The 26882-nt window shown below is 37.7% G+C and overlaps 1 protein-coding gene across 2 annotated transcripts in view; it reads right to left on the bottom strand.

Moving 5' to 3' along the window:
• Positions 1–26882, bottom strand: part of FAAH2 (fatty acid amide hydrolase 2) — a 286150-nt gene that overhangs the window by 180709 nt on the left and 78559 nt on the right. For both annotated transcript variants that reach the window (XM_032266098.1, XM_032266099.1), the window contains one exon: positions 13456–13573. In XM_032266098.1, the coding sequence (XP_032121989.1) occupies positions 13456–13573 (118 nt within the window). The remainder of the gene's footprint in view (positions 1–13455; positions 13574–26882) is intronic.

Here is a 26882-nt window from a genome sequence, read left to right as displayed (position 1 = left end):
AGCAGTCAGGCAGAGTGGAAAGCTGAGGTAAGAGTGCCAAAAACTGTCAGAGAACCTATGGAATAAGCTGTGTTACAGAAAGAAAAGGCAGCAAAATTTTGTCAGAGATTGGTCCCCCAAAACCATGGAGCTCCATGGACAGGTTAGGTAGGATATTTTGTTCCTCCCCTCACCCCTGCTACAGATTGCTAGCCACCAAATTATCAGAGAGTTTCTCTGCCCTCAAGAAAGTGAGTAAAACTGTCAGTGGTTATTTTGGAACTTCCAGGGAGCAGAACACTGGGTGGCAAGCTCCTGCAGTTGTACTTACACTATTCTTCAATCTAAATTCAGGTGGAAAGTGCCATAAAGGTTTTGCACCCAGTATAAGCCACCATCCTGCCCATGGAATCTCAGCTCTTATTTCACTACATTAACAGCTACACTGGAAACATATCCCAGAATCTGCTCTGGCTTCAACAAACACAGAGGACCACTGGATTCCTAGGGAGCCACAGGATCCCTAGAGATCTAGACTTTGGCATGAATCACCACTATGAAAATAGGGAGCAACGCGCTCCAAAGCACACCTCTTCAGAAATAAAACACAGGTACTATGTTAATCTACAAAGGAAGAAAAAGTATGATTCTGTCTCCCTGAATGGGCAACAGTAGTGACCTGGACCAAATGTGAAGAGAAGATCACCTACTACTACCACATGATTGCCACAGACACAGACAAGGCTTTTTCCACTGGAGGCTGGTATAAATGCACTTGGTGGTAGCTTTTCTTCCTTTTTTAAAAATTTTTTATTGTATTTTAGGTTCTGGAGACGTAAAGATCATGCGGTGTTGTTGCACAGGTACATACAGGGCAAGGTGATTTGCTGTCTCCATCCACCCATCATCTATATCTGGCATTTCTCCCCACGTTATTCGTCGACACCCTCCCCAACCCCCACTGTCCCTCCCGTAACCTCCCAAAAGTCTCCAGTGTGTGATGCTTCCCACCCTGTGTCCACGTGTTCTCATTGTTAAACAACTTCCTATGAGTGAGAACATGCAGTGTTTGATTTTCAGTTCCTGTGGTAGGTTGCTGAAAATGATGGTCTCCAGATTCAACTATGTCCTTACAAAGAACATTAACTCATTGTTTTTTATTACTGCATAGTATCCCATGGTGTACATGTGTCACATTTTCCCTGTCCAGTCTATCATCGATGGGCATTTCCATTCTTTCCAAGACTTTGTTATTGTAAACAGTGCCACAATGAACATACGTATGCAAGTGTCTTTATAATAGAACGATTTCTAATCCTTTGGGTATATACCCAGTAATGGGATTACTGGGGCAAATGGAATTTTTATTTCTAGGTGTTGAGGAATCACCACACTGTCTTCCACAATGGTTGAACTAATTTACAATCTCAACAACAGTGTCAAAGTGTTCCTATTTCTTCACAGCCTCTCTAGCATCTGTTGTCTCCAGATTTATTAATGACGGACATTCTAACTGGAGTGAGATGGTATCTCATTGTGGTTGTGATTTGAATTTCTCTAATGACTGGTGTTGATGAGCATGTTTTTCATATGTTTCTTGGCTTCATATATGTCTTCTTTTGAAAGGAGTCTGTTCATATCCTTTGCCCACTTTTGAATGGGTTTCTTTGTTTGTTTGTTCTCTTGTAAATCTGTTTTAGTTCTTTGTAGGTTCTGGATTTAACCCTTTGTCAAATGGGTAGATTGCAAAATTTTTTCCCCATTCTGTTGGTTGCTGGTTCACTCTAACGATTGTTTCTGTTGCTGTACAAAAGCTCTGGAGTTTAATTAGGTCCCATTTGTCTATTTTGGCTTTTGGTGTTTTAGTCATGAAGGCCTTCATTATGCTATGTCCTAAATGGTTTTGCCTAGGTTTTCTTCTAGGGTTTTTATGATGATAGGTCTTATGGCTCACTCTTTAATCCATCTGGAGTTAATTTTACAGTAAGGTGTCAGGAAGGGGTTGTTTCTGCTTTCTGCATATGGCTAGCCAGTTTTCCCAACACCATTTATTAAACACGTAATCCTTTCCATATTGCGTGTTTTTGTCAGGTTTGTCAAAGATCAGATAATTGTAGATGTGTGGCATTGCTTCCAAGGCCTCTGTTCTGTTCCATTTGTCTATATCTCTTTGTTGATACCAGTACCATGCTGCTTTGACTACTGTAGCCCTGTAGTATAGTTTAAATTCAGGTAACGTGATGCTTCCAGCCTTATTCTTTTTGCTTATGATTGTCTTCCTATGCGGGCTCTCTTTTGGTTTCATATGAAGTTTAAGGTGTTTTATTTATTTCCAGTTCTATGAAGAAATTCATTGGTAACTTGATGGGGATAGTGTTGAATCTATAAATTACTTTGGGCAGTATGACCAGATTCACAATATTGATTCTTCCTAACCATGAGCATGGAATGTTTCTACATCTGTTTGTGTCCTCTCTTATTTTCTTGAGCAGTAGTTTGTAATTCTCCTTGAAGAGGTCCTTTACATCCTTTGTTAGTTGTATTTCTAGGTATTTTATTGTCTTTGAAGCAATTGTGAATAGGAGTTCGCTGTTAATTTGGCTCTCTGTTAGTATATAGGAATGCTTGTGATGTCTGCACATTGATTTTGTATCCTAAGACTTTCCTGAAGTTGCTTATCAGTTTCAGGAGATTTTGGACTGAGACAATGAAGTCCTCTAAATATACAATCATGTTGTCTGCAAATAGAGACAATTTGGCTTTCTCATTTCCTAATTGAATACATTTTATTTATTATCTTTGCCTGGCTGTCCTGGCTTGAACTTCCAATACTATATTCAATCGGAGTGGTGACAGAGAGCATCCTTGTCTAGTGCCAGATTTCAACGGAAATGTTTCCTAGTTTTGCCCATTCAGTGTGATAGTGGCTGTGGGTTTGTCATAAATTATTATTTTGAGATACATTCTTTGATATCTAGTTTATTGAGAGTTTTTAGCATAACGCACTGTTGAATGTTGACGAAGGCCTTCTCTGCATTTATAGAAATAATCATGTGTTTTTTGTCTTTCGTTCTGTTTATGTGGTGAATTACATGTATAGACTTGCATATGTTGAACCAGCCATGCATTTCTGGGATGAAGCCTACTTGATCGTGGTGGATAAGCTTTTTGATATGCTGTTGCAATCGGTTTGCCAGTATTTTATTGAAGATTTTTGCATCTATGTTCAACATGGATATTGGCCTGAAGTTTTCTTTTCTTGTTGAGTCTCTGCCGAGTTTTGGTATCAGGATGATGTTGATCACATAAAATGATTTGGAAGGATTCCCTCTTTTTGGATTGTTTGGAATCGTTTCAGAAGAAATGGTTCCCACTCCTCTTTGTATGTCTGGTAGAATTCAGCTGTGAACCCTTCTGGACCTGGACTTTTTTTCGTGGGTAGTCTATTAATTTCTGCCTCAACTTCAGACTTTGTTGTTGGTCTATTCAGGAATTCAGGCTCTTTCTGGTTTAGTCTTGGGAGGGTGCAAGTGTCCAGAAATGTATCCATTTCTTCTGGATTTACTGGTTTATTTGCATAGAGATGTTTGTAGTAATCTCTGATGGTAGTTTTTCTTTCTGTAGGATCCATGGTAATATCTCCTTTATCATCTTTATTGTATCTATTTGAGTCTTCTCCCCTTTACTTTTTATTAATCTGGCTAGAAGTATATCTATTTTGTTGGTTTTTTCAAAAAAGCAGCTCCTGAATTTATTGACTTTTTGAAGGATTTCTTCTGTCTCTATCTCCTTCAGTTCTGTTCTGATCTTAGTTATTTCTTGTCTTCTGCTAGCTTTTGAATTTGTTTGATTTTGCTTCTCTAATCCTTTTAATTGTGATGTTAGTGTGTCAATTTTAGATCTTTCAACAACTTGCTCCTTAATGACTTTTGGGTAAACAATGAAATTAAGGCAGATATAAAATAATATTTTTGAAACAAATGAAAATAGAGGCACAATATGCCAAAACTACTGGGATTCAGCAATAGCAGTATTAACAGGAAAGATTGTGGAATTAAATGTCTTCATCAAAATGGTGTAAAAATCCCAAAATAACAACCTAATGTTCCACTTCAAGGAACTAAAAAACAAGAAAAGCAACTAAACCTGAAGCTAGCAGAATAAAAGAAATAACGAACATTGGAGCAGCACTAAATAAAATTAAGATTAAAATAATTCTACAATCACTAAAATGAAAAGTTTCTTCTTTGAAATTACACAGCCTAGCAATATTTAGAATAAGGAAACTGGATCCCTCTCTCTCTCCATATACAAAAATGAGGTCAAGTTTTATTTATGACTTAAATGTAAGACCTCAAACAAGAAAAGTCTTAGCAAAAAAATAGAAAAAAAAAACCTCTTCTGACATTGCCCTTGGGAAAGAATTTATGGACACAGGGAGGGGAACACTACACACTGGGGTCAGTTGGGGGGAAATAGGGGAGGGACGGTGGGGGTGGGGAGCTGGGGAGAGATAGCAAGGGGAGAGATGCCAGATGTAGGTGATGGGGAGGAAGGCAGCAAATCACACTGCCACGTGTGTACCTATGCAACAATCTTGCATGTTCTTCACATGTACCCCAAAACCTAAAATGCAATAAAATAAATAAATGGGGGAAAAAAAACCAAAAGTAGACAAATGGGACTTAATTAAACTAAAAAACTTTTGTACAACAAAGGAAATAATCAACAGAGCAAAAAACAAACTATAGGACAGAAGAAAATATTTGCAAATTATGCCTCTGAAAATGGTCTAATATCCACTGTCTACAAAAAAACTCAAACAAATCAACCAGAAGAAACTCCAACCCCATTAAAAAGTGAGTATAAAACATGAACAGACATTTCTAAAAAGAAGACATGCAATTGACTAAAAAATTTATGAAAAGGTGTTCGGCATCACTAGTAATCAGAGAAATGTAAATTAAAACCACAAATGAGATACACCAGTCAGAATGGCTATTTTTTAAGGCAAAATAATAATAATAATAACAGTTGTTGGTAAGAATGCAAAAAAAAAAAAAAAGAGGAATGCTTATACACTGTTGTTACTGTTGGTATATTGTAAAGTAATACAATTTCTATGGAAAACAGTATGAAGTTTTCTCAAGGAACCAAAATAAAACTACCATTCGACATAGCATTTCCATTCCTGACTAACCAAAAGAAAAGAAATCATCATACAAAAAAGACACCTAAACTTGTGTGTTACATTTATTGTAACACTATTTAAAATAACAGTCATGAGATGAACCTAAATTTTTATTAATGATAGACTGAATAAAGAAATGTGATATATAAACACCACAGAATACCATACAGACCAAAAAAGAATGAAATAATGTATTTTGCAGCCACGTGGATTTAGCTTGAGGCCATTATCCTAAGTGAAATAATTCAGAAACAGAAAGCCTGTTTCTCACTTATAAGTGTGACATAAACAATGGATATACATGGACAAGTAGATGGAAATAGTTGAACCTGGCAACTCCCAATGGGGAAGAGTGGGAGGTAGATGAGGGCTGAGACAGTATCTAATAGATTAACGGTCCACTGTTTGTGTAATGGGTACACTAGAAACCCAAATCTCACCATTACACAATATATTCATGCAACAACATGCACAAGTACCTTTTGAATCTAAAATGATGAAAAATAAAACAAAATAAATTTAAGACTTGACTGAAATTACTAGAGGAAAATAGAAAACACTTGTGACTTTGGTTTTGGCAATTTTTTTTTGCATATATCTCTGAAAACACAGGCTAATAAAGCAAAAATAAACAAATTGATTTATATCAAACTAAAAATCATTTGCAAAGCAAAGAAAACAATATAAAATAAAAAGGCAAACTACTGAATGGAATAAAATATTTATAAAACATATTTGAAATAGAGTTAATATTCAAAATATACAAGGAATTCATAGAATTATCACTAAAAAATAAATTTTAAATGGGCAAATAACCTGAATAGACATTCTTGCAATGAAGACAAACAACTGACTCCTAGGTACATGAAAAACAACAACAACAACAACACTAATCATCAGTTAAATGCACATCAAAACCATGTACATCACCTCTCACCCAATAGCATAGCTATTTATTATTATTATTATTATTATTATACTTTAAGTTCTGGGATACATGTACAGATCATGCAGGATTATTATATAGGTATACATATGCCATGGTTGTTTGCTGCTTCCATCCCCTCCTCATCTATATTAGGGATTTCTCCAAATGTTATCCCTCCCCAATCCCCCCATACCCTTCTATTCCTCCCCTAGCCCCCCACTCCCCAACAGACCCCAGTGTTTGATGTTCCCCTCCCTGTGTCCATGTGTTCTCATTTTTCAACACCCACTTATGAGTGAGAATATGTCGTGTTTGGCTTTCTGTTCTTGTGTCAGTTTGCTGAGAATGATAGTTTCCAGATTCATCTGTGTCCTGCAAAGGACATAAACTCATCGATTTTATGGCTGCATACTATTTCATGGTGTATATGTGCCACATTTTCTTTGTCCAGTCTATCATTGATGGGCATTTGGGTTGGTTCCAGATCTTTGCTATTGTAAACAGAGCGACAAAGAACATACTTGTGCATGTTTCTTTATAAAAAAACAATTTATAATCCTTTGGGTATATAAACAGCAATGGGATTGCTGAGTCAGATGGTATTTCTATTTCTAGATCCTTGAGCAATCACCACACTGTCTTCCACAGTGGTTGAACTAATTTACACTCCCACCAACAGGGAAAAGCATTGCTATTTCTTCACATCCTCTCCAGCATCTGTTGTCTTCAGATTTTTTAATGATCACCATTCTAACTGGCATGAGATGGTATCTCAATGTGGTTTGATTTGCATTTCTCTAATGATCAGTGATGATGAGGCTTTTTTCATATGTTTGTTGGCTGCATAAATATCTTCTTCTGAGAAGTGTCTGTTCATATCCTTTGCCCACTTTTTGATGGGTTTGTCTGTTTTTTTTTCTTGTAAATTTGTTTAAGTTCTTGGTAGATTCTGAAAATCAGCCCTTTGTCAAATGGGTAGATTGCAAAAATTGTTTCCCATTCTGTTGGGTGTTGGTTCATTGCTGTGAAGAAGCCCCTAAGTTTAATTAGATACTGTTTGTCTACTTTGGCTAATTTTTTTTCTTAAGGTAAGTGTTGTTGAGGATGGAGAGAAAAGGAAACCCTTGTGCACTGTGGCAGTAATGTAAATTTGTACAGCCATTGAAAACATTAAAAATAGAGCTACCATATGATCCAGCAATGCTACTTCTAGTAATATATTAGAAGTAATTCAAATCAGAATCTCTAAGAAGTACCGAAGCAGAAAGTAAGAGGGTAGTTGCCAGGAATTGTGGGTGGGGTGAGGGGATGAAATAAAGCTATGTTGGTCCGCGGGTACAAACTTTCATTTATATTAATCATTATACATTTTCCCCATTTATTTATTTTATTGCATTTTAGGTTTGGGGGTACATGTGAAGAACATGCAAAATTGTTGCATAGGTACACACGTGGCAGTGTGATTTGCTGCCTTCCTCCCCATCACCTACATCTGGCATTTCTCCCCTTGCTATCTCTCCCCAGCTCCCCACTCCTCACCGTCCCTCCCCTATTTCCCCCCAACTGACCCCAGTGTGTAGTGCTCCCCTCCCTGTGTCCATGTGTTCTCATTGTTCAACACCCGCCTATGAGTGAGAACGTGCGGTGTTTGATCTTCTGCTCTTCTGTCAGTTTGCTGAGAATGATGGTTTCCAGGTTCATCCATGTCCCTACAAAGGACACAAACTCATCGTTTTTGATGGCTGCATAATATTGAATGGTGTATATGTGCCACATTTTCCCTGACCAGTCTATCGTCGATGGGCATTTGGGTTGGTTCCAGGTCTTTGCTATTGTAAACAGTGCTGCAATGAACATTCGTGTGCACGTGTCCTTATAGTAGAACGATTTGTAATCCTTTGGATATATACCCAGTAATGGGATTGCTGGGTCAAATGGAATTTCTATTTCTAGGTCCTTGAGAAATCGCCACACTGTCATTATACATTTTATATGTGTATATATGTGTGTGTGTGTGTGAGTGTGTGCATCTGTGTGTGTGTCTGTGTGTGTGTGTGTGTGTAAGATTACTAATATTAGGGTACTCCAGAGAAGCAGAAGAAATTCCTTCTCCTTTTCTGGAGTACCATAATAAAGCCACTTTGGAAGACAATCTCAAGGTTTTTAACAATGCAAAGTATATTGTGTTCCTTGGTACTACCTAATTGAATAGAAAACCTGTGCCTATTGAAATGGTGCACAAAAATGATTACAACAGCTTTTGTTCAAATATAACAATATTTGGAAACAACCAAGATGTTCTTTACTAGGTAAATAAATAAATCATGATGATGCATACTTACCATAAAATATTATTCAGAGATAAAAAGAAATGAGTTACCAAGCCACAAAATGATATGGAAGAAACTTAAATGCTTATTTCGATGTGAAAGAAGCAAGTATAACAAGGCTACATAATTTAGATTCTAGATATACGATATTAGAAAAAAGTCAAAAGTATACAAATAGTAAAAAAATCTCTGGTTTCCAGTAGGAGTGGGGAGAATGTAGAAATAAGTGATGCACAGAAGTTTTTAGAGTGGTAAAAGCTATTCTGTATGATATTGTAATGATAGTTACATACGATTATGCATGTGTCAAATGCTGTAGAACTGCAAAATATGAACACTAAACTATGGACTTAAGTTAATAATACGTCAATATTGGTTCATCAGTCATAAAACATGTACCCTAGTAGTGCAAGAAAGAGGGGGTATCCATGGACACTCTACTATCTGCTCAATCTTTTGGTAAATCTATTACTGTTCTAAAGAATGAAATCTATGAATAAAAATTAAATCCAACAGCACACAAAACCTCGGCATCTTTCCCTGCAAAATGGGTAAAAGTAAGTTGTTGCTAGGAAATATAGAAATGATAAAAAGACCTGGATCATACAATATCCTCAACAACGTTTGATGCACGAACTCCTTTTTTTTCTTCTGACTTAGAAAGAATTGCAGACCTACATCAGTTAGCACCCATTCGCTTTCTGCTAGAAAATCAAAAAAGCTCACTCTTTATATTGAACCTGGAAGTGGATAAAGTACAAATTGCTATATACATGTAATAACTTTAGAGAAATATTTAGATAAATTATACCATATTAAAATTCTGGAATAGTAAATCCTTAACATTTTGATTCTCTTAAATCAAAAGTTTTCACTTTTTCTTGGCTATATACTCTGGCAGGAGATTAACACCATTTTCTCAACTTCCATAATAAAAATTGCTAATTTGCTTTAAGTTGCTGTAAAATATGGCCTTCCTGTTCTAAAACATGGTATTTTTCGGACAATAGCTTAGGCATGGTGGAGGTATCACGCATCCTTACCCCCTGAACGATATAAGACTTTTTTTTTTCTATTTATCTCCTTCCTCCTCAGATACACACACCATTCATTCTCATGTTCCTCCACTTCCTACTTTTCAGGAAATATACAGAAAGAAAGAGACATAAACTAATTCATGCAATGACAAATTACAGAACAGCAGGGCTGTTTGTGTTTCAGAAATACCTTTACCACTGTGATGAAATTTTTTAGTGTGCCTAGATACTTTATAATATAGGATGATAATTGTAAACCCAGTGACATTGATTATATAAGCTATGTGATCTATCCACAAACAACCCAAGCTATAAAATTAAGTTTCTCTTTTTATTCAGAGCTCATCTTAGGACTCTTACTAAAGTTTTGTAATTTTTCTGTGGTAGGTCCTACATTCTTACTTTTAGAGTCTGTAGGAATTTAATAGGATTTTCTTTTTGTCTTCTCTGTTTTCCCCATTCTACTTTTTAACTGGTTATTTCTGATAGATATGTTCGTTATGTTCTTTTTATATTCATTGTGCATCTTATTTTAGGTTGAACTCATTCATTCTAAGAGTTTTTAAATAGCACTCCTCGAGTTTTACAAGAATATACTCATATATTAATCTATAAATAATTATAGATTTGTCTTTCTTGCACACCTCATTTCTAATTTTTCTTTGAGATACTTTCTATGAATAATAATGGTGATAGCACGCTCATCTTATTTTATATTTTAAAGAAATTGCCCCTGGATTTTATGTACATACAATAAAAAAGAACATAATATGGCAAAACTAAATTTTTAATTAGAAATATGCATCTGAATTTTATAAACTGCTTTCTTGAAAAATATTGAGGTTATAAAATTTCTCTTATTGACCCAACTGGTAAAGCATATGACAGCGTTATAGAGCCTTGTATTCCATACATCAATCTTCACTAGAGCCTGTTCTAAAATTATTCAGTATGAAATGAAACTCCTAAGTTAATTCACATGTATTTCATTCTGTCCCTTTTATAGCATGTGACTATTTTAAACTACTATTTCAAACTAAACGATTCCACGATAGCTCTACCTGCTAGCTAATGCAGGCAGATGATGAGGTCTGCAACATTGTCACATCTGACACTGCAAAGAAAGTTTCAGTAACATTGAGACCCTTGTATAGTGGTTTTTTTTTTTTTCCACTAAAAAACCACTTGGAACAATTGGTTCTTCATACACATGAATTTCAGTACAGCAAAAATATGGTTTTAATATCATGAAGAGAAGGGCTTTGGGTCATAATATTAAATGGGCTAGATAATTTGGTAATGAAGGTTAAGTGTCTATACATTAAGTTATTAAAATTTTTGCTTAAGTTACTGAACAGGAAGAGGTAAATCTGCTGTGAGAGTAACTTATATGGGCTAAGAATTCAGTGTGAATAATTTACTTCCATTCATTTTTTTCCCTTTGTTCTCCTACTCCTGGCTTCACAATTTTGTATTTATACTCCAACTCCCCAGAAAAGTACCAATTTGCTTTGCCACTGGCATTCTATGATTTATCAACCCAGGCAAACAGGGAATAGTATCTCAATTTTTCTATAGTTATTTGTAAGTCTTAACACTTCTTACATTTTTATTATTCACTTATATATATTCTTTTATAATTTATCTTTCTCATTTTCCTATGTCCATGATGGTATTTCTCTTACAATGGGTTATAGCCTATACAAGGTTAATAACCCTCTATGATTTGTTGACAATATTTTCTATAATTACTTCCTTTTAGACATTATTCATTCAGATTTGTGAAGCTGTCATAATACATGCAAAACGTTAACATAGTCAACAGCCATCTCTGCATGCACATGTATGTTCATTACGGCACTGTTTACAATAGCAAAGACTTGGAACCAACCCAAATGCCCATAAATGATAGGCTGGTTAAAGAAAATGTGCCAAATATACACCATGGAATAGTATGCAGCCATAAAAATGATGAGTTCATGTCCTTTGCAGGTACATGGATGAATCTGGAAACCATCATTCTCAGCAAACTGACACAAGAACAGAACACCAAACACCATATGTTCTCACCCATAAGTGGATATTGAACAATGAGAACACATTGACACAGGGAGGGGAAAAGCACATATTGGGGTCTGTTGGAGGGTGGGGGATTAGTAGAGGGATAGCAGGAAGTGGGGAGGATGGGGAGGGATAACATTAGGAGAAATACCTAATGTAGGTGACGGGGGGTTGGAGGCAGCAAATCACCATGGCGTGTGTATACCTATGAAACAATCCTGCAAGATCTGCACATGTACCACAGAATGTAAAGTAAAATAAAAATTAAAAACAAGAAAACAAAGCTAATTTAGGAAGAAAGTCTGTTTCTAGGTTTAGAGCTTACTATGAAGATCTTACTTTTCTCTTTTCATCATTAAACATTACTAAAAGAAATTTTATAATCCACTATGAATTACATTTTACCTATAGATTCAAAAATAATGCATAATTTTATAGCATGATCTTCAACTGTAGCAACACAATGATGTATCTACATATGCTATGGCTTGAATGCATCAACTCGAAGATTCAGGTGTTGCCAATGCGTTAGTATTAAGAGATGGGGCCCTTAAAAGGTGATTAGGCCATGAGGCTTGCCCTTAATTAAAGCGATTACAGCCACTTTTTAAAAGGCTTCATGCAGCCTTAGCAGATGTCTCTCCCAACCTTCTGCCATGTTTCTCCACTCTGGAGAATGCAGCAAGTTGGCCCTCACCAGACACTGAACCTGCTAGCACCTTGATCTTGAGTTTTCCTGCCTCCAGATATGTGGGAAGTAAATTTTTGTTCTTTATAAGTTGTGGAGTCACAGATATTTTTTCATGATGGCACAAAACAAAGAATATAAAAGCCATGTGTTTTGTTTTTATTTTTTTTCTTTTTTGGAGACGGGGTCTCACTCTGTCAACTGTCACCCAGACTGGAGTACAGTGGCACAATCTTGGCTTACTGCAAACTCTACCTCCCGAGTTCAAGCGATTCTCCTGCCTCAGCCTCGATAGTAGCTGGTATTACAGACACGTGCCACCATGCCTGGCTAATTTTTTGTATTTTCAATAGAGATTGGGTTTTACCTTGTTAGACAGGATGGTCTTGATCTCTGGACCTCATGATCCACCTGCCTCAGCCTCCCAAAGTGCTGGGATTACAGATGTGAGCCACAGCACTCGGCCAAAACCCATCTTTTACAGCAATCAAGCTTCATCTAGTTTTTACACATGTTTCATAATTCACAAGTATGAAAAACCAATTTTCTACTAGAGATTTTCCATCTGTTTGGATGATTCTAACTTGGAGGTTACTTGACTTTCACTAAGATACTTTCCTAACTCTTACTGTGAGTTACTACACTGATTCTCTTGAGCACTGATATATACAATTACATTGTTTCCAAGTGATGATCTGTATTATTATTAAATTATTAGTTTAAAAATTACTTTCAAAATTTGATAGGACCATTCTTGTTATTATTCTTCTTTCCCAAATAAGCCTTTGCTTTTAAAAAGACAAATTTGTTCTATTATTTCATCTGATTATAAAAGTATTTGAAAGAAAACTCAGGCTAAAATGATTACATATATGATACTATCGTAACTACCTAAAATTTACATCTACACATTGGCATAGAACCACTGGAGATAGATAGATAGATAGATAGATAGATAGATAGATAGATAGATAGATAGATACACCAAACTTTTAAATTACCTCTGAGCAATTTATTTGATATATCATACTTTATATACAAAATACAAGTGTCATTACTAAAAACATAAAATATCTAAAATAACCATGAAAAATCACACCAAGATTGCTTAGTATAATTGTTCTGATAATCTTAATTTTGTAAGCTGATGCAGAAATATTTGGCATAAAGTGAAGCAAAGAGTTCAGAATGGCGCCTCAGAATAAAAATAATTCTATTAAACAAATTTTATTTAAAATTACCTTTTTCTGAGCCAAAATGAGATCTTGATCCACTTTGGACATTAAAAATGAGCCTCCATCATGTTCCATCCAGTAAAATTTTAAGTCTTTTAAATGTACCTTTGCATCTAGTTTTAACCTGTGCAGTATTAAAAAGAAACTGACATCAACAAATTATGTAGATATCCTTAATAGTTCAATCCTAACATCTGAGCTTCAGCTCTAATGTGTTTTTCCATAAGTGCTGTGTGCCAGAAACAGCTTTATACCTTTAGAATTTAGATTTGCATTTAAAATTTGTACTTGGGTTGCAGGTGAGAGAAGGGTTTGAAATGCGTCAAAATTGTAGATTTAGTGACTAGTCAAAAGGCTTTGGTAGTAGTTCATGTGAGAAATGATTGTAGCCTGAACTACGACTGTAACCATGGGGATGGAGAGAGATGTAACAATGTAAGAAATCATTAGTAGGTAGTTTCAATATGACTTGGCATTGCTTAGATGTAATGACTGAGAAAACTTTGAAATGAGGCTTTAGCAGCTGAGTTTATTTTGACCCAAAATAAACTGGGTCACTGGGATTGGACAAGAATTGAAGTAGTGGAACAGGTTTCAAGAGCTTGAAAGAAAAATAAGATCAGTTTTAGTTATGTTGAGTTTCAGTTATCTGAAATGGCCAGTCTTCCTGTAGTAGTAAATAGACTGTCCTCTAGCCTAAGTGATAAGGGTGAGCAGATGAGGCATATTTGAGCATCATCTGTTTATGGAAAATGGTTGAAGCGTCAGGTGTAGATGGAGTCACACTGAGAGGGTAAGTAGAGAAAAGAGAGAGAAGTAAACCAGGTCCTTCTAAAATACAAATGTATAAGAGATGAACAAAAAAGAAAAGCCAGCAAGGCAGATGAAAAGGAAAAGGGGCAATATCAAAAGGATTATAACACAAAGGATAAATGCTTAAGGGGATGGATACCTACCCCATTTTCCAAGAGTAATTATTATCCATTATATGACTAATTCAAAATATCTCACATAGTCGATAAATACATATATAACTGCTATGTACCAACAAAAGGTAAAAATGATTTATATATATATATATATACACACACACACACATATATATCTATACACACATATATATACACACATGCACACATATATATATATATATACATACATATATATAAAAATACATATATACATATTTTATTGTATTTTAGGTTCTGGGGTACATGTAAAGAACATGCAGGATTGTTGCATAGGTACAAGGTATTGATCGACTTACCACCTATGCAACTTATGACCATTCGACTTTACAACCACAATTGCTAGCCACGACTGCTCCGCATCTGGCAGCATAAACGTTGCCCAGCTGGGCGTATGACAGTGCGGACCAGCTTCTGGCAGCACTACCATCTCCACATGCACCATTTCAACTGTACATATAGCCTACTCAATTTACGACCAAATCGTGTTACGACCGGTCCGCGGTCCCGACCGTGGTTGTAAGTCGAGCTCTAGCTGTACATGGCAATCTGGTTTGCTGCCTCCATTCCCATCAACTATATCTAGCATTTCTCCCCATGTTATCACTCTCCAACTCCCTACCCCACACTGTCCCTCCATGAGTCCCCCACAACAGACCTCAGTGTGTGATGCTCCTTCCCTGCATCCATGTGTTCTCATTGTTCAACACCCACCTATGAGTGAGAACATGGGGTGTTTGATTTTCTGTTCTTGTGTCAGTTTGCTGAGAATGATGGTTTCCAGGTTCATACATTTCCCTATAAAGGACACTAACTCATCATTTTTTATGGCTGTGTAGTATTCCAAGGTATATATGTGCCACATTTTCCCTATCCAGTCTATCATCGATGGGCACTTGGGTTGGTTTGAAGTCTTTGCTATTGTAAACTGTGCTGCAATGAACATTCGTGTGCATATGTCCCTCTAATAGAACGATTTATAATCCTTTGGATATATACCCAGTAATGAGAGTGCTGGGTCAAATGGAATTTCAGTTTCTAGGTCCTTGAGTTTTCACCACACTGTCTTCCACAATGGTTGAACTAACTTACACTCCCACCAATAGTGTAAAAGTGTTCCTATTTCTCCACATCCTCTCCAGCAAGCATTGTCTCCAGATTTTTTAATGATGGATACATTAATGGGCATGAGATGGTATCTCAATGTATTTTTCATTTGCATTTCTCTAATGACCAGTGATGATGAGCATTTTTTCATATGTTTGTTGGCCTCATATATTTCTTCTTTTGAAAAGTGTTTGTTCATATCCTTTACCCACTTTTGGATGAGTGTGTTTGTTTTTTCCTTGTAAATCTGTTTTAGTTCTTTGTAGATTCTGGGTATTAGCCCTTTGTCAGATGGGTAGATTGTAAAAATTTTTTTCTCATTCTATTGGTTACCAGTTCACTCTAATGATTGTTTCTTTTGCTGTGCAGAAGCTGTGGAGTTTGATTAGGTCCCATTTGTATATTTTGGCTTTTGTTGCCAATGCGTTTGGTGGTTTAGGCATGAAGTACCTGCCTATGCTGATGTCCTGAGTGGTTTTGCCTAGGTTTTCTTATAAGGTTATTATGGTGTTAAGTTATATGTTTAAGTCTTTAATCCATCTGGAGTTCATTTTGGTGTAAGGTATCAGGAAAGGGTCCAGTTTCTGCTTCCTGCACATGACTAGCCAGTTTCCCCAACACCATTTATTAAACAGGGAATCGTTTCCCCATTGCCTGTTTTTGTCAGGTTTGTCAAAGATCAGATGGTTGTAGATGTGTGGTGTTGCTTCCAAGGCCTCTGTTCTGTTCCATTGTTCCATATCTCTGTTTTGGTGCCAGTACCATCCTGTTTTGATTACAGTAGCCTTGTAGTATGGTTTGAAGTCAGGTAGCATGATGCCTCTGGCTTTGTTCTTTTTGCTTAGAATTGACATGGCTATGTGGGTACAGTTTCGGTTCCATGTGAAGTTTAAGGTGGTTTTTTCCAGGTCTGTAAAGAAGGTCATTGTTAGCTTGACAAGGATAGCTTTGAATCTATAAATTACTTTAGGCAGTATGGTCATTTTCACTATATCAATTCTTCATAGACATGAGCATAGAATATTTCTCCATCCATTTATGTCCTCTCTTATTTTGTTGAGAAGTGGTTTGTAGTTCTCCTTGAAGACGTCCTTTACATCCTTTATTAAATGTGTTCCTAGGTATTTTATTCTCTTTGTAGCAATTGTGAATGGCAATTCGTTCTTGATTTGGGACTCTTTAGTCAGTTGTTTGTGTATAGGAACGCTTGTGATTTTTGCACGTTGATTTTGTATCTGGAGACTTTGCTGAAGTTACTTATCGGTTACAGGAAATTTTGGGCTGAGACGATGTGGTCTTCTAAATATACAATCACTTCATCTGTAAATAGAGACACTTTGACTTCCTTCTTTCTTAATTGAATGGCCGTTATGTCTTTTTCTTGCCTGATTGCTCTGGCTAGAACTTCCAATACTATACTGAATAGGAGAGGTGAGAGATGGGATCCTTGTCTGGTGCCAGATTTCAAAGGGAATGCTTCCAGTTTTTGCTCATTCAGTATGAGGTTTGCTGTCGGTTTGTCGTAAATAGCTTTTATTATTTTGAGATACGTTCCATCAATGCCTAGTTTATTGAGTTTTTAGCATAAAGGGCTGTTGAATTTTGTCAAAGGCCTTCTGTACTTCTATTGAGATAATCATGTGGTTTTTGTCTTTGGTTCTGTTTATGTGGGGAATTACATTTATAGACTTGTGTATGTTGAACCAGCCTTGCATCCCTGGGTTGGATCCTACTTGATCATGGTGGATAAGCTTTTTGATGTGCTGTTGCTGTTTGCCATTATTTTATTGAATATTTTTGCATCTATGTTCATCATGGATACTGGCCTGAAGTTTTCTTTTCTTGTTGAGTCTCTACTGGATTTTGGTATCAGGATGATGTTTGTCTCATAAAATGAATTGGGGTGGATTCCCTCTTTTTGGATTGTTTGGAATAGTTTCAGAAGGAGTGGTATCAGCTCCTCTTTGCATATCTGGTAGAATTCGGCTGTGAACCCATCTGGAACTGGGCGTTTTTGGTTGGTGTGCTATTAATCGGTGCATCAACTTCAGCCCTTTTTATTGGTTTCAACTTCTTCCTGGTTTTGTCGTGGGAGTGTGTAAGTGTCCAGGAATTTTTCTCTTTCTTCAAGGTTTACTGATTTATGTGCATTGAATTGTTTGTCGTTAACTCTGACGGTGGTTTGTATTTCTGTGGAATCTGTGGTGATATCCCTTTATCATTTTTATTGCATTTATTTGATTATTCTTTCTTTTGTTTTTATTAATCTGGTGAGTGGCCTATTTTGTTGATCTTTTCAAAAAACCAGCTCCTGGATTTAATTTTTTGAAGGGTTTTTTGTTTTTCTATCTCCTTCAGTTCTGCTCTGATCTTAGTTATTTCTTGTCTTCTGCTAGTTTTTGAGTTTTTTCGATCTTGTTCCTCTAGCTCTTTCAATTTTGATTACAGGGTGTCAATTTTAGATCGTACCTTGTTTCTCATGTGGGCATTTGTTACTGTATATTTTCCTCTAGACACTGCATTAAATGTCTCCCAGAGATTCTGGTATGTTGTGTCTTTTTCTCTTCGGTTTTAAAGAACATCTTTATTTCTGCCTTCATTTCATTGTTTATCCAGTCAGCATTCAAGAGCCAGTTGTTCAGTTTCTATGAAGCTGTGCTGTTCTGAGTTAATTTCTGAATTCTGAGTCCTAATTTGATTGCACTGTGGTCTGAGAGACTGTTTGTTTTGATTTCCGTTCTTTTGCATTTCCTGAGGAGTGATTTACTTCCAATTATGTTGTCAATTTTAGAGTAGGTGTGATCTAGTGCTGAGAAATATGTATATTCTGTGAATTTGGGGTGAAGAATTCTGTTAATCTCTCTTAGGTTTGCTTGGTCCAGGTCTGAGTTCAAGTACTAGATATCCTTGTTGATTTTCTGTCTCGTTGATCTGTCTAATATTGACAGTGGAGTGTTAAAGTCTCCCATTATTATTGTGTGGGAGTCTAAGTCTCTTTGTAAGTCATTAAGAACTTGCTTTATGTACCTGGGTGCTCCTGTATTAGGCGCGTATATATTTAGGATCATTAACTCTTCTTGTTATTTTGATTCTTTTACCATTATGTAATGTCCTTCTTAATCTCTTTTGATCTTTGTGGGTTGAAAGTCTTTTTTGTCAGAGACTAGGATTACAACTCCTGTTTTTTGTTTGTTTGTTTTAATTCTCCATTTTCTTGATAGATCCTCCTCCATCTCTTTATTTTGAGCCTATGTGTATCCTTGCATGTGAGATGGTTTTCCTGGATATAACACACCGATGGGCTCTGACTTTTTATCAAATTTTGCAGTCTGTATCTTCTGATTGGGGCATTTAGCCCATTTACATTTAAGTTTAATATTGTTATGTATGAATTTGATCCTGCCATTTTGATGCAAGCTGGCTGTTTTGCCCATTAGTTGACACAGTTTCTTCATTGTGTCAATGCTCTTTACCATTTTGTACGTTTATGGAGTGGCTGGTGTTGGTTTTTCCTTTCTATGTTTAGTGCTTCTTTCAGGAGCTCTGGTAAAACAGGTCTGGTTGTGATGAAACCTCTGAGCAATTGCTTGTTCATAAAGGATTTTATTTCTCCTTTGCTTATGAAGATTTGTTTCACTGGATATGAAATTCTAGGTCACAAGTTCTTTTCTTTAAGGATGTTGAATATTGGCCCCCACTCTCTTCTGGCTTTTAGGGTTTCTGCTTAGAGATCTGCTGTGAATCTGATGGGCTTCCATTTGTGGGTAACCCAACCTTTCTCTCTGCCTGCCCTTAGCATTTTCTCCTTCATTTCAACCATGGTGAATCTGACGATTATGTGCTTTGGAGTTGCTCTTCTTGAGGAATCTCTTCCTGGTGTTCTTTGTATTTCCTGGACTTGAATGGCGGCCTGCCTTGCTAGGTTGGGAAAGTTCTCTTGGATAATATACTAAAGAGTGTTTTTCAGATTGGATTCATTCTTTCCATCACATTCCAGTTCACCTATCAAAAGTAAATTAGGTCTTTTTACATAATCCCATATTTCTTGGACAATCTCTGATACCCTTTCTTCTGCTTGTTCAATTCAGTTTGAAACTTGTGTATGCTTTGCAACGTCCTCATGCTGTGTTTTTCAGCTCCATCAATTCATTTGTATTTCTCTCTAAGCTGTTTATTCCTGTCAACATTTTGTCAAACCTTTTTTGAAGGTTCTTAGTTTCTTTGCATTGGGTTAGAGCATAATCTTTTAGCTCAGAGAAGTTTGTTATTACCCATCTTCTGAAGCCTGTTTCTATCAATTCATCAGACTAATTCTCCATCCAGCTTTGTTCCCTTGCTTGTGAGGAGTTTTGATCCCTTGGAGGAGGAGGGGAATTCTGGTTTTGGGTCTTTTCATCATTTTCACGCTGGTTTTTCCCATCTTTGTGGTTGGTGACTTTCAGATGGGGTCTCTTAGTGGACGTCCTTTTTGTTGCTGATGAAATTACTTCTTTCTGTTTATTAGTTTTCCTTCTAACAGTCAGGCCCCTCTGCTATAAGACTGCGGGAGGTCCACTTCAGACCCTGCTTTCCTGGTGATTACCTGCAGTGGCTGCAGAACAGTAAGGGTTGCTGCCAGTTTCTTCTGTTATCTTTGTCCCAGAAGGATACCCGTCAGATTTCAGCCTGAGCTCTCCTTTATGAGGTGTCTCTTTGGTTATATGGGGGTCAGGGAGTTGCTTGAGGAGATAGTCTGTCCCTTACAGTAGCTCAAGTACTGAGCTGTGAGCTCCGTTGTTCTGTTCAGGGCTGCTGGACAGGTACGTTTAATTCTGCTACAGTAGAACTCATAACCGCCTTTTTTTCCCAGGTGCTTTGCCCCAGAAAGGTAGGGCTTCATTTATAAGTTCCTGTCATTCTGCTGCCTTTTTTCAGAAATGCCCTGCCCAATGAGAAGGTAGCCTAGTAACAGTTTGCCAGCAGAGGCGTTGCTGAGCTGTCGTGGACTCTGCCCAGCTGCTGTGTGAACTTCCTTGCAGTTTTGTTTATAGGGTTGCAGTTAGAACTGCCTTGGTAATGGCGGTCTGCCTCCTTAATGGTGGACTGCCTCATTAATGGGAGACCACCTTGGTAGTGGTGGACTGCCTCTGTAATGGCATATTCCCTTCCCCCCACAGAGCTGGACAATCCTGGGTCCAGCTGTGCTTTTGTGAAACTCTCAGTCCAGAACGTTTCGGATTGCTGATCATTTAGGGCATGAGACCAGCCAAGCGAAATCACCTGGCTCCCTGTTTCAGACCCCTTTTCTTCAGCTGAATGCACAAATCTATCTCTCAAGCATTCCAGTCACCAGTTGCAATGGTGCCTGGATTTGTGTCAGTTTTTGTGTGGCACCGGCTCCACTGGCTGCAACAGCCTCACTGGAGACTCATTGTTCATTTCCTCCCAGGAATCTCCTGGTCTGTGGGCAGTAAGACGTCATTTGGAAATGCGGTGATCGCTCACCCGCTGCATTTTTGCTGGAAGGTGCAATCCAGAACTGTTCCTATTTGGCAATCCAAAAATGATTTTTTAAAAAAATTGAATCACAAAAGCCAAGGGTGGAATGTGTTTCAAAAATGACAGTGTACTACAAATATTGCCACCAGTTATAATGAGGCAATAAATGGTAAGTATTGATAAATCATTATTCTTAGCAAAAACTCAAAAAGAAATTAATGGACCTTGGGAAAATCAATTTTGGTGGTAAAAACCAGTATGTAGTGGATTCATCTATGAGATGGCAATATCAGATTTTAGAGTCAATAAGAATAAATAATTCACACAGAGAGTCTGGAAATGGAGTAAAATGGGACATAGAGTAGTGGCTTAAGAGGAATATGGGACTAAAAAAATTTTGTCTGTTTTTAAGATGAAAGAGACTTCAGCACGTTCAATAATAATGAAAAGGGTGTGGGGGGTGAGAGAGTGATTAAAGTCATACTAAAGTAAGGTAAGTAACAGGAAAATGGTCTGAGAGAACATGAGAAAATAAGATCAAGAGCATAGCTGAAACTACTTATATATAAAAGCAAAATGGAAAGATATTTTCTCCACTATAAGAGAAGAGGGGGAGAGGGATCCAAGATGGCACATTAGGAGCAGCTCAGGATTGCAGCTTCCAGTGAAAGCACAGAGGGTGAGTGGACGCTGCATTTCCAGATGGATTTTTATTGCACACAGACCAGGAGATTCCCAGGCGGAGGAGCCCAACAGGTCTGGATTGGCCAGGATGGCTGTTTTGGCCGGGGCAGCTGTTTTGCCAGCACCTGGTGCAGCAGTTCTCCATAGAAAATACATGGATCAGGGTGCAGTTTTAGCTGGCGATTGAGTTCCAGAAAGGCAGACTTGCCCATTCATCTGATTAAAAGGGGGACTGAAAAAGGGAGCCAGGCCAGGAGAATCCTGGGCAAAAAAGCACCACTAATCTCAGTGCCACTGTTTCAGCAGGTGCAGTGGGTTGCCACATGGGAAATCACACAGATCCCGGTGCTTTTTCAACAGGTGACTGAAACACATGGAAAACAAAACAAGAAAAAAAAAGGCTCTGAGGCAGGGAGCCAGGTGGCCAGGCTCAGCTGGTCCTAACCCCACAAAAAAACAGCAATCTGAAATGCTCTAGATTGAGAGTTTCACAGCAAGCACAGCTGAACCCAGGACAGTCCAGCTCTGTGGAGGAGGGGCATCCGCCATTACCTAGGCAGTCCAGTACTGCAGAGGTAGTTTGTCATTGCTGAGGCAGCCCACCATAGCCGAAGCAGCCCACCATTACAGAGAGAGTCTGTCATTATAGAGGTGGACCAACATGGACAAGGCAGTTATAACTACACCCGTATAAACAGGACTGCAGGGAAGCTCACAAGGTAGCTGGGCAGAGCCCACAGCAGCTCAGCAAAGCCTCTGCAGGCAGTGACTAGGCAGCCTCCCCGCTGAGCAGGGCAGCCTGGAAAAAAGGCAAAAGCACAACAGAAACTCATAAATAAAGCCTGAACTCCCAGAACAGAGCACCTGAGAAAAAAGGGGGGTGGGTTTATGAGTTCTGCTGCAGCAGACTTAAAGGTACCTGTCCAGCAGGTCTGAATGAACAACAGAGCTCACAGCTCAGCACTTGAGTTCCTATAAAGGACAGACTCTCTCCTCAAGCAGCTCCCTGACCCCTGTATATCCAAAGAGTCACCTCATAAAGGAGAGTTCAGACTGACAACTGGTGGGTATCCTTCTCAGACAAAGATAGCAGAGGAAGAAACTGGCAGCAACCCTTACTGTTCTGCAGCCACTTCAGGTGATCCCCAGGAAAGCATGGCCTGGAGTGGACCTCAGAAGTCCTACAGCAGAAGGGCCAGACTACTAGAAGGAAAACAAAGAAACACAAAGAAATAATTTCATCATCAACTAATGGACATCCACTCAGAGGCCCAATCTGAAAGTCAACAACTACAAAGACGACAGGTGGATAAACCCATGAAGATGGAAAGAAACCAGCACAAAAAGATGAAAACACCCAAAACCAGAACATCTCTTCTCCGACAAGGGATCGCAACTTCTCACCAGCAAGGGAACAAGGCTGGATGGAGAATGAGTGTGATGAATTGACAGAATCACGTTTCAGAAGGGGGGTAATAAGAAAGTTCTGTGAACTAAAAGAACGTTTTCTAACCGAAAGCAAAGAAACAAAGAACCTTGAAAAAAATTTGATGAAATGCTAACGAGAATAAACAACTTAGAGAGGAATATAAGTGAATTGATGGAGCTGAAAAACACAACACGAGAACTTTGCAAACCATACACAAGTTTCAACAGCCAAATTGAACAAGAAGAAGAAAGGATATCGGAGGTCGAAGATCAACTCAATGAAATAAAACGAAAAGGCAAGATTAGAGAAAAAAGGGTAAAAAGGAATGAACAAAGTCCTGAAGAAGTATGGGACTATGTGAAAAGACCTAATCTACGTTTGATAGGTGTACTAGAATGTGATGGAGAGAATGAATCCAAGCTGGAAATCGCTCTTAATGATATTATCCAGGAAAACGTCCCCAACCTGGCAACGCAGGTCAATATTCAAGTCCAGGACATACAGTGAACACCATAAAAATATTCCTCAAGAAGGGGAACCACAAGGGACATAATCATCAGATTAACCAGGGTTGAAAGGAAGGAGAAATTGCTGAGTCATATCAAGCCAAACTAAGATTTATAAGTGAAGGAAAAATAAAATTTTTGGTAAATAAGAAAGTACTCAGAGATTTCATAACCACCAGGCCTGCTTTACAAGAGCTCCTGAAAGAAGCACTAAACATAGAAAGAAACAAAGAGTACCCACCAATCCAAAAACATACCAAATGGTAAAGAGCATCAAAACAAACAAACAAAAAAAAAACTGCATCAGCTAACGGGCAAAACAGCCAGCCAGCATCAAAATGGCAGGATCAAATTCACACATAACAATATTAACCCTAAATGTAAATGGACTAAATGCCCCAATCAAAAGATACAGACTGACAAATTGGATAAAAAGCCAAAACCCATTGGTGTGCTGTATCCAGGAAACCACTCTCACATCCAAGGATACACAAAGGCTCAAAATAAAGGGATGGAGGAAGATTTACCAAGCAAATGGAGAGCAAAACAAAGCAGGAGTTCCAATTATCATCTCTGATAAAATAGACTTTAAGCCAAGAAAGATAAAAAGAGACCAAGAAGGACATTACATAATGGTAAAAGGATCAATGCAACAAGAAGAGCTAACAATCCTGAATATGTACGTACTCAATACAGGAGCACCCAGATAGATAAGACAAGTTCTTAACGACTTACAAACAGACTGAGACTCCCACACAATAATAGTGGGAGACATTAACACCCCATTGTCAATATTAGACAGATCAATGAGACAGAAAATTAACAAGGATATCCAGGACTTGAACTCAGACTGGGACCAAGCAAACCTAATAGACATTTACAGAACTCTCCACCCCAAATCCACAGAATATACATTCTTCTCAGCACCACATAGCACCTACGCTAATTTTGACCACATGATTGTAAGTAAATCAATCCTCAGCAAATGGGAAAGAACGGAAATAATAACAAACAGTCTCTCAGGCCACAGTGCAATCAAGTTAGAAGTCAGAATTGAGAAATTAACTCAGAACCACACAGCTTCATGGAAACTGAACAACTGGCTCTTGAATGTTGATTGGATAAACAATTAAATGAAGGCAGAAATAAAGATGTTCTTCGAAACAAGCAAGAACAAAGACACAACATACCAGAATCTCTGGGACACATTTAAAGCAGTGTCTAGAGGAAAATATATAGCAATAAATGCCCACATGAGAAGCAAGGAGAGATCTAAAATTGACACCCTATCAACAAAACTGAAAGAGTGAGAAGAGCAATGTCAAAAAAACTCAAAACCTAGCAGAAGACAAGAAATAACTAACATCAGAGCAGAACTGAAGGGGATAGAGACAAAAAACACTTCAAGAAATCGATAAATACTGCAGCTGATTTTTCGAAAAGATCAACAAAAGAGAAAGACCACTAGAGAGATTAATAAAAAAGAAATGAGAGAAAAATCAAATTGATACAATAAAAAACGATAAAGGGAATATCACCACAGATTCCAAAGAAATTCAAACCATCATCAGATATTATTATAAAGAACTCTATGCATGTAAACTATTAACCTGGAGGAAATGGATAAATTCCTCAACACTTGCATCCTCCGAAGCATAAACCAGAAAGAAGTGAAACTCTCAATATACCAACAACAAGGTCTGAAGTCGAGACAGCTATTAAAAGCCTACCACCCAAAAAAAGCCCAGGTTCAGATGCGTTCACAATCGAATTCAACCAGACATATAAAGAGGAGCTGGTACCATTCCTTCTGAAACTATTCCAAACGATCAAAAAAGAGGGAATCCTCCCCAAATCATTAAATGACACCAACATCATCATGATACCAAAACCTGGCAGAGACTCAGCAAGAAAAGAAAATTTCAGGCCAATATCTGTGATGAACATAGATGAAAAAATCTTCAATAAAATACTGGCAAATCGATTGCAACAGCACATTAAAAAACATATCCACCATGATCAAGTAGGATTCATCCCGGGGATGCAAGGCTGTATCAACATATGCAAGTCTACAAGCATAATTCACCACATAAACAGAACCAAAGACAAAAACCACATCATTATCTCAATTGATGCAGAGAAGCATTTGACAAAATTCGACAGCCCTTTATACTAAAAACCTTCAATAAACTAGGTATTGACAGAATGTATCTCAAAATAATAAAAGCTATTTATGACAAACCAACAGCCAATATTGTACTGAATGGACAAAAACAGGAAGCATTCCCTTTGAAATCTGGTACTAGACAAGGATGCCCTCTCTCACCACTCCTTTTCAATATAGTACTGGAAGTTCTAGACAGAGTAATCAGGCAAGAAAAAGAAATAAAGGGTATTCAAATAGGAAATGAGGAAGTCAAATTGTCTCTATTGGCCAACGACATGATTTTATATCTAGATGACCCCATCGTCTCAGCCCAAAATCTCCTGAAAGTGATAAGCAACTTCAGCAAAGTCTCAGCATACAAAATCCATGTGGAAAAATCCCAAGCATTCCTATACACCAATAACAGACTTAAAGAGAGCCAAATCAAGAATGAACTGCCATTCACAATTGCCACAAAGAGAATAAAATACCTAGGAATACAACCCACAAGGAATGTAAAGGACCTCTTCAAGGAGAACTACAAACCACTGCTCAACGAAATAAGAGAGGTAATCAAAACAGCATGGTACTGGCACCAAAACAGAGATATAGACCAACGGAAGATAACAGAGGCCTCAGAGGCAACACAACATATCTACAACCATCTGATATTTGACAAACCTGACAAAAACAAGCAATAGGGAAAGGATTCCCTGTTCAGTAAATGGTGTTGGGAAAACTGGCTAGTCATATGCAGAAAGCAGAAACTGGACCCCTTCCTGACACCTTACACTAAAATTAACTCCCAATGGATTAAAGACTTAAACATAAGACCTAATACCATAAAAACTCTAGAAGAAAATCTAGGCAAAACCATTCAGAACATAGGCGTAGGCAAGGACTTCATGATCAAAACACCAAAAGCATTGGCAAAAAAGCCAAAATAGACAAATAGGACCTAATCAAACTCCACAGCTTCTGCACGGCAAAAGAAACAGTCATTAGAATGAATCGGCAACCAACAGAATGGAAAAAAATTTTTGCAGCCTACCCATCTGACAACAGGCTGTTATCCAGAATCTAAAAAGAACTAAAACAGATTTACAAGAAAAAAA

Source organism: Sapajus apella, unplaced genomic scaffold (assembly GCF_009761245.1).
Source record: "Sapajus apella isolate SASKATOON/1434 unplaced genomic scaffold, GSC_monkey_1.0 scaffold154, whole genome shotgun sequence".
Classification (NCBI taxonomy): Eukaryota; Metazoa; Chordata; class Mammalia; order Primates; family Cebidae; genus Sapajus; species Sapajus apella.
This window is presented reverse-complemented; position numbering and strand designations above follow the sequence as displayed.